At 38.2% G+C, this 19,613-nt stretch overlaps 2 protein-coding genes across 2 annotated transcripts; both read right to left on the minus strand.

The window, feature by feature from the left end:
* Nucleotides 1–8,316: 8,316 nt before the first annotated feature.
* On the minus strand, nucleotides 8,317–10,942 carry LOC139142167 (complement C1q subcomponent subunit C-like). Its single transcript, XM_070712021.1, has 2 exons — nucleotides 10,836–10,942; nucleotides 8,317–10,376 (listed from the first exon to the last, which is right to left on the minus strand). Exon 2 carries the CDS (start codon nucleotides 10,367–10,369, stop codon nucleotides 9,383–9,385), a length of 987 nt encoding a protein of 328 aa, XP_070568122.1. The 5' UTR covers nucleotides 10,370–10,376; nucleotides 10,836–10,942; the 3' UTR covers nucleotides 8,317–9,382.
* Nucleotides 10,943–11,910: 968 nt separating this feature from the next.
* LOC139141439 (complement C1q subcomponent subunit B-like) lies at nucleotides 11,911–14,934 on the minus strand. The gene is made up of 2 exons (XM_070711057.1): nucleotides 14,887–14,934; nucleotides 11,911–13,384 (listed from the first exon to the last, which is right to left on the minus strand). Exon 2 carries the CDS (start codon nucleotides 13,372–13,374, stop codon nucleotides 12,442–12,444), a length of 933 nt encoding a protein of 310 aa, XP_070567158.1. The 5' UTR covers nucleotides 13,375–13,384; nucleotides 14,887–14,934; the 3' UTR covers nucleotides 11,911–12,441.
* Between the last annotated feature and the right edge of the window lie 4,679 nt (nucleotides 14,935–19,613).

Genomic DNA, 19,613 nt, shown 5'->3' on the forward strand with positions numbered 1-19,613 from the left:
CGATAAACATTGCAGTACACTTTGAAAGTATTGCCTTATTACATACCAATTTATATTTGCTCTGAATATTGTTTTGTAATTCCTAATTTAGTGAATGATACGAGAACTCTCCAACTTGATATCTGTGTAAAGGTTAATGAACGATACATATTTATCTTCACCTTGAGTAAAACTTCGTTGTCAGCGACACTGGATATGTTTCCTTTATTAATACCAATTACCAAGGTTATAGAAAGGGCATTTTCTTCAGTGACATCGAAGTGTCAAAAATTTGTCTTGAGTTAAACTTCCTTGTCAGAAGCATTGAATGCATTTATGTCATTGACACCTCGTTCTCAAGCAAGTACAAAGTCAATTTGTGTCACTAGTACCTAAATCCAAGACAGGACCCTGGGATGATTACATAAGAAAATATTATGTAAAAATTATGTAATGGATGCAGATTATGTAAAATTTCATATGGTTGGTCCATATGGTTGATGCCCAATGGCAGGAAGTCAGTAATGCATTTTCCAGTGGGAGAATATTCGAATCACTCTAGCCAATCATGGATTACTTCTTCATAAGTGATTGGAGAGTTAACCAAATCAATCTACATACGATGCAACAATTTTTTTTAAAAAGAGAAGATCACCAACTATCTCTGATGTGTAACTTTGCACTTCAGCAATAAATCCAACCCACTTGATATTCACATACTTTGTGATTATCTACTCTGTTCAAGATCTCGACTTACCTCTCAGCCGCGGGTAAAATTTCCCCAGGCCGACTACAAGACTACAGCCAGAGTTAATAGCATGTTGTCCTCGAAATCATATACATACTCCCATGCACTGTATACATATATTTATCATATACCCATGCCCATATTGCTACATCCTAGTGACGTTCAACGTAAAATATCAGCCGTGATATTTCACGGTAAACGTCGAGATATGCACGATGAACGTCATCAGTTTTAGAGTTTTCCCGAACTACATTAGCAGTTTGTTGGTAAACAACGTAAACAACAAAATGGCTGCCGCTCCCCGCCTGCGAAGCGATGTCGCCGACGTAAAAACTTGAAGGGCTTCGAGGAACACGGGTATTTCTGGTTGCAAAATACGGAAATATCACGTTGAGTCTTGAAATGTTTTCCCATGGTATTTTTTTTGGCCAAGTTCTACTGCCGTTCGCACGGCGCCGGCACTGTGCACGGTCTCCTCCGAACAGGTAGTGAGCGCGTGGCGTGACAGCGATGTCGCGCGCGCGACGACTGTTGACATGGCAACTCTAAAGGTAAACTAACAAAATGGCGTCCCCTCTCCGCGCGAGCTCCGTGCCGTACGACGATCGAAATCAGGATAGATTTACAATGTAAAGCTGAGCGTTTTTGATCGGTTACAGTTGTAATAGCATATTGCACCTTAAAATGTTCCTTCTGTATGACGATTTTTGTATCCCGGTGTCTTTCTTCTTGGGTTTCATTGAGATATGGACGACTTGCAGCGATGTCGCGCGGATGTTGACATCTTTGTCGTATACTTTATGAATGAAGCCTGTTCACATAAACATTCTGATATTTATGCGCAAGGCGTAATAAAGTAAAGCCTCAAAATTTAAGGTTTTTCGTTCTATTAGTAAAAATTCCCTAAAATTATGGGCATGGGTATATGATAAATCGGTTATTACCCAATATCGCCTGTTCCTTGTGTCGTATCAGCATTCGTGTCATTTGTGCTGCGTCAGACACTCGACTTCGTCTCGTGTCTGACGCAGCACAAATGACACTCATGCTGATACGACACAGGAACAGGCGATATTGGGTAATAACCTCTAAACATACATTCGTACATGACGCAAACACATACATCCATTCGTATGTGACTACGTACATACATATATACATAGATACTAGATAGATAGATAGATAGATAGATAGATATGCGTCTCTCTCTCTCTCTCTCTCTCTCTCTCTCTCTCTCTCTCTCTCTCTCTCTCTCTCTCCTCAGAAGGGCCAAACTCCTACTGAGAGATGACGGTAGGGTATCTTAATGCTTCGCGAATTCCGTGCGTGCATTTTATTCTCATATAATACGTACGAGTCTATGTCTGTGCGCGTACGCCTGTGCGGGCTTGTTTGTGCGTTCAAAACATCAATCCTAAATCGCAACCCGGTTGTGAAAACCAAAAGACTCTAAATGTATCTTTAATATTGCTCTGAGAATCCCATGTGTACACCCATTCTCTTCTACTCACATTGGTTCCTAGCATAGTGTCAGAGTTATCTGTCATTATCACAGTATCGCATTATTCTGAGAAATGATACACACATTTAGGGACTGGACACAAATTACAGGGGGGGGGGGGTGGGCCGGTGTTTTTTGGGGGTGGGTCGCCATTTTTCGCGCAAGCATTTTTGAAGGGTCATAAAATTTTGTGCAAGCCTATGGGGGAGGGTCACCTTTTTTCATGCATCAAAGCTGAAATTGCATGTGCACGTATGATGGATAGGAATACTGAAAAAAAGAAAAAATACCTCCTGGCACTTTCATTTTCTGCCATTACCATTTTCGGCGCGCCCTTCGGGCGCAAATTTCAGGTATAATAAACAATGTGTTGATGATCCAAGCAGCCACATTGATTTAAGTTGTCATGATTTCTACTTATTCAACACTATTGTGCATAACTGTCCCCTATAATGACTCTTTCAATAACAATTTGGGAGATTACTTATTTGACATCATTCTCCCATTGACAATACATTGGGTATAGGTCGGTGTCAAACGTTCATGTCGCTGTATGTACATTTTTTAATTTTTGAGGACATTGACAGAATACAAACTGTTCAGAATAGTGCATAGTGTCATCAATAACAACTGGAAGCTTCAGGTCGAACAACTTTTGAATAACAATTTAGGATCAGATAACCTATGAGTTATTTGTAGTTTCCTCATAGCCTACAATGTATAGTGAATCAACATTTTGGTGAAATTCCAAAATCAAATTTCTTGCACAACCATTGACTTGAAACCACTCTAGTCTAATCATGAATATTAATACTAATGATTGGGTGTACATAAATGCACAGGTTTACCAAGTTTTGTATTGGAAAAAAATTATTCATAGTTTCATCATAGACTGCCATGTATAGTGAATGGACATTTCAGTGAAATTCCAAAATCAAATTTCTTGCACACCCATTGACTTGAAACTACTCTAGTCTAATCATGAACATTAATACCAATAATCAAGTGTACATAAATGCACAGATTTTCCTATTTTTGTATTGGAAAAAAATTATTCATAGTTTCATCATAGACTGCCATGTATAGTGAATCAACATTTCGGGTGAAATTCCAAAATCAAATTTCTTGCACACACATGGACTTGTAACCACTCTAGTCTAATCAAGAACATAAATATCAATAATCAAGCATACATAAATACACAGATTTGCCAAGTTTTGTATTTAAAAAAAATTTTCATAGTTTCTTCATAGACTAAAATGCAGGAGCAATGGATCCACATTCATGCGAAATTCCAAAAACAAAGTTATTGTACACAGATGCACGTGTTACCACCCTCTTCTAATCAAGCACAATTATGTCAATTATTCAGGGTCATATATACACAAATAGTGCATATTTTTAATTCTGAAAATTTTTTTTTACAGTTTTGTCATAGACTCCCACGTATAGTGGATCAACATTTTATGCGAAATTCCAAAAACAAGGTTATTGTACACAGATGCACATTTTACCACCCTCTTCTAATCAAGCACAATTATGTCAATTATTCAGGGTCCATATATGCACAAATAGTGCAAATTTTAATTCTGAAAATTTTTGACAGTTTTGTCATAGACTCCCATGTATAGTTTTGTCATAGACTCCCATGTATAGTGGATCAACATTTTGAGAGAAATTCCAAAATCAAATATCTTGTTCACATGTGCACTTGTAAACAACCCATGCTAATCAAGTATATCTATATCAGTTATTAAACATCTGTATATGAACAGATATAGCTAGTTTTATACTGGAAAATACACGTTCGTAGTTTTCTTATAGTCGACTACATGTATAGTGAATCAACATTATCGATAAAATCTAAAAATTACATTTTTTGTACAGGCATGCACTTTTTACCTGCCACTTCAAGCAAAGTACATTTACATGAATTATCACACACATATGATTTGATATTTTTTTGGACAACGCGTTATATCGACCACATTTGCCTTCCTTTTGGGAGGGCGACTTAAAAAGTATAGCAAGTCAGAAGGGGGTCTTTAACACATTGCGGGTTTTTTGGGGGGTATTGAGTAACAGGGGAGGGTCACTTATTTTCATGCACGGATAAGGGGGAGGGTCACTAATTTTTGTGCATGAACTTTGAAGGGTCACTATTTTTTACGCAGCGGTTTTTCGAAAAACACCGGCCCACCCCCCCTGTAATTTATGTCCAGTCCCTTAAGACTCGCTATTGGACAGCTATTTCGACTTTATCAGCTAAGGGACTGGTCAGTTTCTTCGGCCTGGGGGGGGGGCGGTGGATTATTTTTTGCCGACGTCAAAAAGTGACTGACCCCCCCTATTCCAAATTTTGAAAACAGGGTGACCCCCCCTATTCCAAATTTCGAAAACAGGGTGACACCCCCCCCGCGCGCGCGACATAAATTATATATATATATATATATATATATATATATATATATATATATATATATATATATATTATATATATATATTATATTTTACATTTTACATATATATTTATATTTAAATAGTCATTCTATGTTTTAATGAAATTGTTAACATGTCAGTTGTAAGATAGGAATTTCAAAGTGTCAATCTTAAAGTTTGAATACAGTACATTTGAATGAGCTGTGAATGTATTTCACACTTTCTATGCTTAACCAGATGTCCTGAACTGTTGTACAGAAATGGATGTCAATCATTAATATCAAAGAGGAAAAAGCAGTGAATCAAAAACTTTGATGGGTGTTAAGACTTGCCAACCATCCAATTAAATCTCGTGAGGAGCCATAGAGAGCTTTTTTAGCCAAATCTGATGTGTACAGTGTCTGAGAGGACCTTTTCTTGTAACATTGAAACCATAAAAACAAAGCTAATAATGACAAAAACTGCCATTTTTAACTGTTATTTTGTTCATAAAAAAGCATATTTCTGCAGAAAACCTGTGACATAAAGGAAAATAATTGCATCAATGAGAAGGAAAGATATCTTGTCATTTTTCTATCTCTAAAATAAGTCACTGTATCAAATATATATTGTGAAATATTTGTGCATGTTGCTTTCTCATACTGAATTCTCATAGAGAGAACAGAAAAGTATCAGGAATTTGTCATCCTTTTCATATGAAATGCAGATTTCATAATGTACACTTTCACTTTGCAAACATCAAGATATCTCTGATTTATTAAAGTATGGCGCCCGAAGGGCGCGCCGAAAAATATGAAACATTCTGATATCTTTGATATATGCCTGTATATTAAAGTCATGCACCTGAAGGGCATGCTGAAAAATGTCTGATATATTAAAGTAATGAGCTTGAAGAGCACGCTGAAAAATATTGAACATACAGATATCTCTGATGTATGTATGCTTGATATGTTAAAGTTGGGCGTGCTGAAAAATATGACTGATTATTAAAGTTACGCGCCCGAAGGGCGCGCCGAAAAATACAACTGAATGATGAAATTTGTGGCTGACACTAGCATTTTAGGCCGCCTATGTCAAAATTCAAAAAACACAACTGACCCCCCCTATTGGGTATTTCAAAAACATGGTGACCCCCCTATCACCAAAGTCAAAAACAGAGTGACCCCCCCCCCATGAATCCACCGGCCCCCCAGGCTGAAGAAACTGACCAGTCCCCTAAGGTTTGACTGGATGCTTTCGTACATTTGACGTCTAAACTGCAGTGAACAATTGAGGACATTGCTTTGAGACAGCATCACCTACCCGCGCTTATGCTGTGATATGGAACGTTTCTAGTCTACTGATCGAGGAAGCTTGAAGTGGATTAATCAAGTTGTTCTGTAAGGGTCAGATTATATCCTTTGTGTTGTTTTTTGGATTTCACATATTTTACAGAGGAACCACGGAGCGTTTTCGTAATCCAACTCCCATTACACTATCACATCATTAACTACTGTAGAATTACGCTGACGACCTTGTTTTGTTGATTGTTCGGGACACTCGACAAGACGGTCATCTCATACGTTACGTTGAGTGCGCTGGAAACAATATGGTTCCACCGTTTTCAATTGCTCTTCGGTATTTGACTTGTCATAAAAGTATGCAAACTTTGAATATATTGACAAAAATATGGTGCTCCGCCCACGTCATCGGTAAATACAAACAGTGTGACCTTTCAAAATGTACCAGCAACTTTACGGTATACCAAACAAACACAACTTAGAACCATATCAAATGTGCTTCCGAGCAAATATTGAAAATAACTAATTTGCCTTTTGGTTTGCGAAGTTTACAAACTGGTATTTGTTGTTTTACAAACGGCATAGGTAAACCCGATATCGCACTCGAATTATCATGACCTGCCAATACCATAACAACTAAATATTGGATCGTTTACTGAATCAACGTTTGAGTCTTTGATGAATGTCCAATCACACATCTCATACCAGATTATACAGTACATTAACGATTTAACGGGTTGCAAAATTCCGTTGTTTCCGTGATGTATCTTTTTTAAAACTAAAGACGGTAAATTCCAAGGGAAGAGAAGATTCTAAAGAGATATAGCTAAAACTTTCTGCACTGACGCAGTATTTGTATATCGAGACAGTCTCTCTAAATTAGTGGGAAGGAAATGTGTTCAATCTCTCTTCTAACCCACTGATTTTATGACAAAATCGAAATAGGTTTTGATGAGGTCTAAGCCATAGGCTGAATCTGAGAGAGTTCCGACATCTCGATTGTATTTCTGTGTTAACTTTTGGTTTTAACTATGAGTCAAATTATCAAAGGGGTTACGGGATAGTCACGAAGGCTTTGCTGTCTGTTGTTGTCGACTGAGAATGTAACACATGTTGTACAAGTGACCGAGCATTAAAAGAAATGGTGCTTTGATTTTTACTGACAAGACTTTGTCCTGATCCCTTCTCGTTTTTTGAAAAACTCTATGACAATAACATCAAGTATCTTTTCTTTCAAGCTTTCACTCCTTGTTGTAGCGTTTCGTTAAAATTATTACAGGTTTGATTTAGCCCTCCATTGAAAATGCCACAACTTTTGTGTAGCATTTTGCTTTTAGTGTCAAAGCGTTAAGCTCAAGGCCTCACAACCCCAAATGTACGTATAAACGTGATGTCCTCACGGACAAGCTCCTCAAAATAAACCACAACAGTACAATACTGTTATGATCTCATGATAATAGCTAAACGATGGGCAGTTTTTGAAAAGTGCAAGAGCTTGTCTTCCGTCATTCAATGCATTCTCTCCACAATATCTCAGGAACCCCGTTCTTCCTCACAGACTTTTCACTCATTGGATAAATACCTTCGGCCAATACTTAGATGGAATTTGACTTCCTGCGGTCGCCGTCGCCGCTCATTCTCCCAGCAGCTCCTGTCCTTTGGAACTCTTTACCTTTGGATATAAAGACCTCACCCAATGTGGAAAGTTTCAAAAGACGTTTAAAAACGTATACTTTTCGGAGAGCATTTTCATCATCACCCAAAGCACCGCTGAACATCGTTTAACTTTGGATATTAGGCGCATATAAATTTATGAGATAGGCTGATAGATTCTTCACACCTGTACAGTGTTTTCTCTGCATGTTCACTGAAGGGGGCAATTTCTGCCCCATTTATCAAAATTAGGGGGCAGACTTGACATTTTAGAGGGCTGAAACAACGTCAAATTTACAGGTCACTACACTATACGCTTGGGTCACCATCATATGGGCGTATTTGCTTGCCGTGTTTTACGCGCGATTTCCTCGCTGTCAGTAACTTTTAAGGGGCGCAGAAAATGCCTCGAAATGCGCAATTTTCGCAATTGCGCTGTCGAGCGAAAACCCCGTTGTACACTATGATAGAAAGCACGGACCCTAACTGAAGGAGACAAGTGGAGAACTCAAAGCGAAGTCCCTACTTATAACATGTTACACACCACTCAGTCTTGCAGTTGAGCTGCACCACTGTGTCGTGTTCATTCAATAATACAAAGGCAAAGACGTCATCATCCACTAAGAAAATACAAATTTTGAACAAACCCGCGACAACACGTCCTTGTGTCAGCCTGTCTGTCGGCCTGTTGCTATGAATGATAATTAAGCAAGTCCTTGACTGTGCGCAACGTCTGTTTTATTCTCCTTGCAAGCAAAAAAACCCAAACACCCGCTACAAATATGAAAAAAACGCACAAAATAAACAAAGAATCAAAGCAAGAACAGTAAGTATGATGAATTAAATGAAAGTCAAAAAAGTACAGCAAATACGCTTGACCGTGATATTTATTCGCGAGTAATGTATATGGACAGAATACTTCAAAACGTTACAAATAGACTGCAATAATATACATGATTATTTTTCTAATCCTTTAAGTTTATTGCCTTTATTATCCGTTTCGTTACATCGGAAGGCATGCCTTGGAGAGTGAGTTGAGAGAAATCGGATTTGGATTTATACAATGATTTAATCGTCCGTGGTTGATGTCTTCATTAAACGACGTTCTAGTCCTGTATGACCAGTTGCTCGTCTATATTTTAACCAAATATGACCAACGCTTCACACTAGATATGACTGATTATATGGGACAGAGCTGCCTGGGGAAACTGTAACAACTTATTTTGCTTTGTCTTATGAAATGACGGTACTGACAACCGTTGAGTTTTAGTCTACTGTGTTTTTCTTACATGTTAGATTAAATTTTACTGTTTATGGGTTAAACGATAAAATTTGAAAAAAAGGTGATTTCAACAATTCAAGTGAGAACCAGCCCGGTTCCCCATCTTATACGGTGAACATTTTGGCGCAAACACTTGCACACTGAGCAATACACTATGTTTCGTATCTTTCCTGTTGTGTTTGCGCACATTTCCAATTGAAATCTGAAACTAGAATTATAGAAATGACCATGATTTTGAAGATCGCATAAAGAAATACGAAATCAAATTACGGCTTTCCAAAGAAAAACATTTGACACAAAAAAGATTACTTTTTCTCTTATCTGATCTATAAGTACTAATTATTTTGCATTGTTTCAAAAGTGATATTCTGTATGAGACAATCGAATAAAAGGCTCGCGTAATCGTAAGTTGGAACTATTTGACGACACACTATAGACAGACAGTTACTCATAGATTACGAATTTTTACGTTGCATGGTTATCAAATACAGCTTGACTCTCTAATTCTCGTATAGCAGGAAGCCCGAAAAGGCAATCGGTTTATCGGTGCCCACTTCCAGGGAGCTTCCTTTCACCAATCTCAGATGAACTTGGTCGTTTTTCTTCAGATTCAGCACACAGCTGACGCTGCCGGTGTCGCCATGTTGATTCATCGTGTCAGTCTCGTGGATGGACACTTGGGCGACGTTGTTCAGCTCCAAATCGACTTGAACTGTGTCTTGAGACTTGGGTTTCCGGGCGTTGAAGGTGAAGAAGTAGGTACCCGGATGCTCGCATTTGAAGACACCTGTGCTGTAGTCGAAATCACCGCCAATGTTGGTGAGGGCCTTGCTGAATCTGATGACTTGGCCGTTACTGAAGGCACAGGCGTTGCAAGTACGAAGACCAGTGAAAGCGGATTTTTTCTGGCTACAGTCGCATGGAGAGCCTGGTGTACCGGGAGCTCCCTTTGGACCGCAAGGGCCTCTCTGTCCCTTATCGCCTTTTGGTCCACCCGGTCCTTTGGGACCTGGTGGCCCACCAGGGCCTGGCGATCCTTTGGGTCCTGCTGGACCTTTAACTCCTTTCTGTCCCTTTTGACCCTTCTGACCCCTGCATCCTTTCTGTCCTGGAGAACCAGGAGGACCAGGGGGTCCTGGAGGACCAGCTTTGCAGCCACCGCCACCAGATTTACCTCCACTTGAATTTGAACTTGACCTTCGCTTCGACTTTTTCGACTTACACTTTTTCGATTTCCCCCGCTTTTCTCTGTCAAACAGCTCTAAGATATCAAGGGTTTCCTTGTCATCATCGGCTTCTTCTACATCTCTCTGCACATCAATTTCCAGAGCATTTTCGCCGGCGTCAAGTTCTCCTTCTTCGTCATCCACTTCTCTTACTTCAAGCTCGTGATCTTCATCTACGGCTGCTTCCGGCACGGCAAGATTTGCGGCCAATGCACAACTGGCGAAGCCGGCCAAAAGGAGGATAACAATGACGTTCCTCATACCGGACCTGGAATAAAAGAAACAATAATTGTTTATTAACCAAATTCCTTGAGTAATGTCGGTCAGTGAATCGAATTTGCGCTAATTAAAACATGAATATTTTCTTAATTATATTGTATGGTATATATTAATCGAACGTCAATTTTCTCACGTCATATTTTCTGTGTGGCCAGTGTGCAGATGCATAAACGTTAACTTAACTAAATGTCAACTAAAACTAAACTATTTAGTAAATTTCTGTACCTTGTTTTGCTCAGCAAAGCGTTGGCTGAAGATCAGTGAATGAGTGAGAATTGATAACCTCAACATTAGTCGGTGGAAATTTAAATCGAAGTCACGAACTACTAAAACAAATTTCGAAGCGCGAGAGAAATTTTCAAATATCCGCATAAAGTATGAAACTGGCGACGACAGTTTAAACTTAGTCCATATCAAGAAATTAATCTGAATGGTCATATGTACTTACACTGTTGTCACTGGTATCTCCACCACAGTCTAAAGGACACAGTTGGTAACTTTCTCCGCGTCCCGCATTTTATACTCTCTCTTGTTCAAACACCTTTTGGCAATTCTGTTGGTTCGGACTCGTAGAGAGGAAAGGAAATATTGGCGACAAATATTAAATGTTGTCCTTGGGTAAATATATCAAGCTGACTTGTTGAATCATTGGGTAGGGTCTTATTTGATTTGAAGCGCTTTATCATAACATTTGCTGTCTGCCATGTTTTCTTATTTGCTTTTATCAATTAAAACATGTGTTACCTCTTGTTTGAATTGTCACAGTTTTCATCCGTCCGAATTATACTCATTTGTGCCCGAAAATAAAACAAAAATAAAGTTTGCTGTCTCATTGTTGTTTCAAAGGTTAAAACATTAAACTTTGTCGTTCCGGGTATTGGTTGTGCCCTTGCCAGTATGGTTTCAGAACAGCACTCAGCTGAGTGATTGCCGTGTATCGGTAAACCAACTGTTTTGCTTAATCATTCCCCATAGTTTTAAATAGCGTGAGCGTATCCAGAACAGTAATAAATGAAGTAATTAAGCAATAGCCAACTTGGCTATTGCCACGCGCGTGGCAATAGACACTCCGATTATTTGAACATTCCTAAAGTTTGACGGAGTGGGGCTGCACTTGAGTAGCGCTGAAACCGGCGGTCGGTCATTGTACTGTACCATGCATGATTCGTATTGCCTTTTTGAATCATAGCGTCTTTTAGGCAGCAACTCAAACAAGCTCGAAGGCGGTGAAGGATTCTTTGGTTTTGTAATATTTTTGCAAAATGATAACAAAAATTAACAAATGAGACCGCTTAAAACTTCGCTGTATTTCTATATATCATTTTGGTACGTAGCATGAAACCTATTTTTGCCTGGAGAACACACTCCGCATTCAATAGCTTACAATAGAATTGATTCAAAAGAGTCTATTGCATGTATAAAACATATCAGGCATGCACACTTCATACTTACACACATCACTTTTCCCACATTCAAATGACCACGACTCCAGGTAAGCTGATAAACCACTTTTCACACAAAGTCAATCATTGCATATATGAAAGTTTAATTCTAACAATTCTAAAAAGTGTAGTGCAAGTGCGATTTAGGTAACAAGTATGAGAAGCTCAAATATTACGTATATAGGAATTCTTTAAAAACTGATAAACAAGGTGGAATATGGAATCAACAGTATCCAAAAGAAAGTGTCCTCTAATGCGCATGCCCACGCATATATTTGCCGTAATGATTTTACTCATCTCCCCGCACAAACGATCCAATAAAACTAACTTTCTGGCATATTCGAATCGACTGGTAACATTAAACTTATTTAAGTCGACAGATATTTTGAGATGGACGTGGACAATTTTTTATTCTAGTTGTTCACTCACACGATGTTATATTGATGAATTAACTACGATTTAACAATGCTAAAATTATTCCCATGTAAAGTATTATTGAAACTAAATTGAAAAGGTTAGTACGATTCAATAGAATGTTGTTGAGGTGGAACGCGTTTTAAACGTTCGATATTACGTATGAGATTGGCTTTTTGCGTTCTTAGGGCATCGGAATCAATCATACAGCAGGAAACCCGAGAAAACGATCGGTCTTTCGGGTGCTACTTCTAGAGAACAACCCTGGACAAGTCGCAGATAAACTCGATCGCCCTTCTTGAGATTCAACACACAGCTTACGCTTCCGGTATCTCCGTGCTGTTTGTGGGTATCTGTCTCGTGGATGGAAACCTGTACGACATTATTCTTCTCCAAGTCAACCCTTACGGTTGACTCTGTCTTCGGCTTCCTGGCATTGAAGGTGAAGAAGTAGGTGCCCGGATGTTCGCAGGTGAACACCCCGGTCTGGTAGCTGAAATCTCCCCCGATGTTGGTCAGGGTCTTGCTAAATCGGATGATGTCACCGTTCTTGAAGGCACAGGCGTTGCAGGTACGCAGACCAGTGAAAGCTGACTCTTTGCGGTAGCAAGCACACGGGCCGCCTTTCGGTCCACGGTTGCCCTTACCTCCCTTTGGACCAGTCGCACCTTTACAACCCTTTTGCCCTTTCGGACCTGCCGGACCCCTCCATCCTTTCGGTCCAGTGGCTCCCTTTGGTCCAGCAGGCCCTTTCCAGCCTCTGTCTCCCTTCACTCCAGCGGGTCCCTTCCATCCCCTTTGACCTTTCTGACCTTTTTGACCTTTCGGACCTGGAGGACAGCTTGGGTGTCCCTTGCTTCCTTTACAGCTGGTACAACCTTTGTAATGAATGTAACCTCTCACATCTCTCTCTTCACCATCCACAGTCTCATACAGTTCGGCAATTTCTCTCTCAAACAACTCCTCGTCGGTCAAGTCATTCTCATCGTCTCCCATAGCTCTGATCCCAAGTTCTGTTTCTAGTTGTTCTACAGCCTGTTCGTCGTACATGTCAGGTCCATGTACTTGAACATTTGCAGCGAAGCAGCAGTAGAGGCCGAGCAGAGATACGAGTAGAACCACAGGATTCATTTTAATTACTCTAAGCAATTAAAAGAGTATAGAATAGACATATAAGTACGCAATACAATAACTGGCTTTGACAAAATAACGCGGCTCAAAATTGCCCATAATTACGTTCGATTAATTGTTTGTCTAGTAAAAAAAGCCGACCAAGCTTATTTCTGGATATAATATGGTAAAATTATAGCATTCCATGGGCTTTGCACTCATGTGGTTAGAATTTCACCCTAAGATAGAACGCGCCTCGGGGACAGATATTCGCACTTTCGAATTTCTACAATTTGTTTCTGATTGGCCACTTGTTGGGGCTCATTTCAAAGCTCTCGGAGAAAGAAAAACGTTGACTGTCTTACTTTTTTCAAAATCCAAAATTTTAGTTTTATCCCATAGAGTTAACACAGAGATGGCGGCCATTTTGAATGTCAAATATCGCAAAATGTTGAGCAGTTTGTCTCGCTGGTTCCAGATTTCTCACGGTGACCCCTGTTTTTATTGTCGATTTGGTAAGAGAATGGTTGAGAGTTTCATTTAGGAAAGTTTAAGCAAAAGTTTACTTTCGAGGCGCAAATTACTTTAACAAAATGCAGGTTTTTATAACCGTCTCATTTTCAACTTTTAGCCTTTCTATAATCACTTAAGTATCCTTCATGTCCAAATTAATGTAGCAAGCATAAGGATGCCATTGTCTTGAAAATGAAACTGGTCATTGTGACAAATGCCAGGCTTACAACTTGTCAGCCAACATACATGGATTTTGCACAGTAACACATTCATGAAATATACACCTATGTTTGTTCGGAAATGGGTAATTTTTTTTGCGTGTTCATGTGAAATAAGAACGTCGAGAAGATACCTTTTTGTCAGTTGCGTCATAGGGTTTATGGTTGCGAATACTTTTGTATAATTTCACAAATCATTGAACACATATATGCCAACAAATTTAATAACATGCAAACCTTACGCAGACAGCATATTTGCTACGGTTTCCAAATGTCTTTTAGTTCAACGCTTTCAATGTTAGACAATAAATAGCAAACTTGAATTGACGTACTATAACCATCAAATAACGCAAAAAATATATATATTAATATGACTTCGTCTACAGGCGTGCTTTTTATTTTAGTTGTATAACTTTGATTTGAACACAAGTAGTATTTAAATCGCAATTTAAAATCAAACAAACAAAAAACCATACGAGCGTACTTTCAGATTTCTTGTGAAAAGTACGATCAATAAAAGCGTGTTATCAGGATTTAGAGAACTGAAACAATTGACTCTCCCATCGTAATGGTCGTAAATGTGAAATGTTGATGGCAGTCACTTTTTCTCTGTTTGTTATGGTGAATCCGATTTTGTCGCTGAACTCTCCCTATATGTATCAATTTCAAAGCTAAAATTTCGTAATTAGTTTCACTAGCGTGCTCTATGAAGTATCCTCACAAATAGACACTCGGGTAATTGTTGGAAACGTTCCCGGATGATCGATAAATAAAGACAGGAAACGGATAATTCAACACTTACCAGCAATCCAATGGAACCAATGTATCCAGGGGCTGGGTTATAAAGGTGAGAACATCGCCTGGGGCTAAATATTTTTATAGTTTTTCGGTGTTTGGATAATTTTTATCACAGTTTGACCAAACCGGTCAGTCGTAAAGCAAAATATTTGATCCGAAATCATCAAATATGGATTGACACCTTTGATATTTGTTATCTGTATTCGATGCTGTATGAATCAACAGATGAGAGAGAATCATAAGTTTTGAAAGTCGAATGCAAGCAGCGTACAGGATGGTTGTAACTTGATTAAATTGACGATAGCGTCTCTGTGGATTTATCTTTTTATTTTCTTTATTTCCGTGATCATCAATATATCATATGCATTTTGCTAGCTCAGTGGAAGAGATGACATACGGCTGCGAGAAAGGCGCGAATCGAAGAAAAATAGTATTAAACCAGCACTTTTCGCGTATAGTGCTGTTTACATCTCCTAGTTTTCAGGTCCATTTTGTCAGTTTCTTGCAGATAGTACAGCCACTTGACGCGTCCTTTCTGACAATTTCATGAACTCATTTCAGCCAGAATCTTATTCAGGATTCTAAAACAAACACATTTTTGAAAACACTATTGTTTAGCGAAACAAAATCTCCATGAATTATGCTATAGAACGTTTGTATCGCCACACGTTTGAATCAAGACTTGTATGTACAAAATGTTACGATATTTCTGATGTTTTTTCTTCGTCAGTCAAATACACTGAAGTTACTGTGAGTTTGTCAACGGAAAGAATATAATGAGGAAATCGAAACACGCTACAGGTATTTTGTGTGTGAACTTATCTTCATTTTTAGGGTACGCGTTTAAATGTACTACACTCCCTTCAAAAGCGTTCGTCGATAATGTGAACGCGGATTATATACTCGTGAAGATTTGTAGACAAGTATATATACACTGACTGAAGTGAGAAAACTTTGCATGAATAATTTGTAAAAATATCTCAAAGATAGAACACAACGTGTCAACGAAAAGCTTTTTGATGGGCATCTTTTTGGTTGTGCATGTGAAATTCGCCGTATTGTCAGCTTTAAACCTCTATTCTTAGTCTCTGGAGAGTTTTAGTTCTGATTGGTATGACCAGTTTGTTTTTTCCGCTTGTCTGTCATTTTCTTTTGCCTTGTATTAAGTATAACAGGACTGAGTGTGTAGTATGAAGATATAGAGGCACAGATCTGAATTTGAAAAAATAATGAAAAAATCTGATTTAAATGAATTTCACTCAGTCCCAGGCTCATGTACAGCGCCAGCGAATACACCTAGTGACGAGAACGAGATACAAGAGTCGCAAGGAAACGATTGATCAGAAGGAATTGTACAAAGATAAGAACAAGAGTTAGTTAAAACATTTTTTCCAACGCGGGTTCGTATTGTTTGCTTTTCATAACATTGACCCAGAACAAGCTCACATAACGTAGGAAACACACATACAAGGGAAAGACTGTGAAAACGAGGGCAAACGGAAGTATACACACTGAAGACAGTCTGTTAACATCACATGCGGATTACAAGCATCAACAATTTTGGAATTTTTACCTCAAATAAAGTTTCGAACGTAAAATGCACCGTTTCATGCAAATTTCATAAAATTATTCTTAACGAAAGTTTTGAAAATGTTCATTTGTCTAACGACGCCAAACAATATGCTACAAATAGTATTCTAATGCACGTTCTTTATATCTCATATTTACGAGTACAGAAATGCGTTTTCTTTCTCTTTGACAAGACGAACAATTTTCTACAGAGCTCTGGCGCTACCTAAGCTGTATTCAGTTACAGATGTAGCCTAGAAAGAGTAACCAGGGGATCATGATACTATATTTCCTGTGTTGTCTGGGAATATGTGATAAGGAGAGTGCTGGTATTCAGAAACATTGCACATACAAATATTGATTTATTATGTTGAACCAGTGTATTCCTACACCTTAAATGAGTTGAACTTAACAGAAAGTTCAAAAGATGTTGGTTTCAGAGATCACTTTCTTTGTAGACTTGACCATTCTAAACAAGTCAGAGCAAACTACTAGCATGGCCTTGTAGGGAACGTAATCCGATTTTTCGTTCAGACGATCGGAAGGAAAGGGCAACGTTTGACCAAAACTTTCAGAGACACCGGTGAGTCGCTCATGTTGACTAAAGAGAAATTTAACCATAAAATTGTCGCAATCTCTAGTTTATTTGTACGGGAATTTTATATATGTACTAACTTGGCGACAATTCAGGTGTTAAAACCGTTTGTGCGTGAGCGACAGTTTGTTTAATCAATTCTCTCTGTGATGATGATGGTGACGAACATGATGATGATAATGACCTTGATGATGGCCATGATTATGACTTAATTTGCAAAAAAAGGGCAAAAAATTATAGAAGTTTCGGCAGAGTAAGTTTGATGGACTTGGACTGTTTACATAAAGTCGTTTCAGATAAAGAGTTGTTGCTGAGGTGATATGCTGGCCTTCTAGAGTTGTTAAAGATGGACAACATTCTACTAATTACTTAACATGAATTTGCCGACCTTTATCCAATATAAACCTTTAAAAGAAATATCAGGATTGCGGTTTCTCATAGGTTATGCTCTAAATGTCATTTGAACTCTGTCAGATTTGCCTGTACAACGCTGTAAAGACTTAGAGTAACCGTTATCAGCGAATCGATCGTGCGCATGCTTGCACACTTTATAGTCTCTCACAATAATGAATGTGTGCACCGAATGTGTCAGTATGCTCATATTCTTTACAGCTGTCTATTGGTACACGGAGTGTTAATATTTATTCGTAAGGGAAAGTACCAGTAACTTCGATGAACAAACATATTACATCTACAGTTTTCGTTACTATGAATGGCATCGTTAAGTCATTTACACTCGATATTCATACTTAAGGTTGAAGCATATTACTGATAAGATTAAAATGAAATATTTATGTTTGATTGTCTACAACACAAAACTGAGTTTTTTCAATTTTTTTTTGCAGGTCAATTGGAGCGCGAGTGAAAACGTCACGTGAAACTACGCACTTAGAATGCTTATGGGGAGAATGTTGGACCAATGTCGTGATATTATTTTCGAAAAATAAAATGAAAAACTGCGAAACTAGGTGCTGGGTGTTTCTAGAAAAGTTACTATTTTTTGCTTAACCGAGTGACTTACCTTACATTGTCTTTTGCTGTGAACGCTTTCAACAGTGTCAATGAGAGAATAAGTAAAACTTAACCCGATTTCACATTCCTCCTCATCTTTCTCCTCTAAATTGTATACAATCACCTGTTATTCACCGGGTAGCCTTATGCAGACATTATGACAGCGTATGCAGAGAGAACGCATTGTGGAGTGATATGCCCTAAGTTTCCATACACGTTTCGTCATTGGGGAGATTTATGTTATTGTAAGGGGGGTGGGCCGGAGGAAATCGGGGAGGTCCATCATTCTAAGAAGCGACCTGTTATCAAATTTAAAGCAGGACCTTTCCCTACAATTCAAACTTCAAATGTCTGAAATATGTATACGGCCTTGTAATATATTATGCTAACTTTGCTACATGCGTGCATAGATACAGATATTAAGGTAGTATGCACCTCCAAAGTGACAGATTTAAACATTTAGTTAAAAATTCTTCAATGAAACTTTCAACAATTCTCCTTTCAAATCAAGAATAAAATTAAGGGGTCACCCTGCACAATTGAGTACTAGAGAAACGAGTAACCAAGCATATATTGATATTTAAAATTCAAAATGGCCGACATCCCTGTGTTAACTCTACGGGGGAAAATGAATTTTTCGACTTTAGAAAAATTATAAAACGATGAAAATATTTCTTTCCCCACGAGCTTTTAAATGAACCACAAGTGGTAGATCTAAAACGAATTGTAAAAATTTGAGAGTCCAAATATCTGTCCTCGAGGTGCATTCTACATAAGACTAATTACTTCACAAGCATTTATTTATTTATTTATTTATTTATTTATTTATTTATTTATTTATTTATTTATTTATATATTTATTTGAACATGTCTGCAGACAGAATATCAAAATCGTGAATCGAAAGTTCCATTAATAATTCAGGGGGAAATATGCAAATGTGACAAATTTCAAGTTCAATACACGGAAATGTGACGTTTAATTAATATTTACAGGAGAAAACTGCAAAGATAAAATCCGACATTTGAGGTTCGGGGAGAAAACCATTAGATTTTGGGGGCCTTGGGGGATTTTTTGAAAAAAATCTGTCGGTAGGTGAAGAAGAAGAAAAAAACCATCCAGTAATGTCTTGAGAAAGAATATCGATCATAGCACACCAAAGGAACAAAAAAATTGTCATATAATTTTGGAAATCTGACTCTCTCATTCTCTGGACGTGCGCCGCCGAAACTAACAGTTTGAAAATACATGAGGAAGCCCAGTGTCTTCAATGTTAGATTGCTGATTATTGTTACTCAAACACTGATCATGTAAAAATATGATAAAAATATAACTGTCCAATATCAAATTATGTCATTTTCAAACAGTCTTAAAAAGTGAAAAAAAACCTGAAACACCTAAAATTCACCATTGTACACATCAATTTCTCAAAATTTTCGATGCGAGACGGGAAAGCCCCCTCTCGTCTCTCTCCTCTAGTTTCAAATAGTTTTATCAAGTATACACAAACTGAAACACCTCCGAAATTGTACCAGATTGCATCATTGCTCATATCAAG

The sequence above is a fragment of the Ptychodera flava genome, chromosome 10 (assembly GCF_041260155.1).
Source record: "Ptychodera flava strain L36383 chromosome 10, AS_Pfla_20210202, whole genome shotgun sequence".
In the NCBI taxonomy this organism is placed as follows: Eukaryota; Metazoa; Hemichordata; class Enteropneusta; family Ptychoderidae; genus Ptychodera; species Ptychodera flava.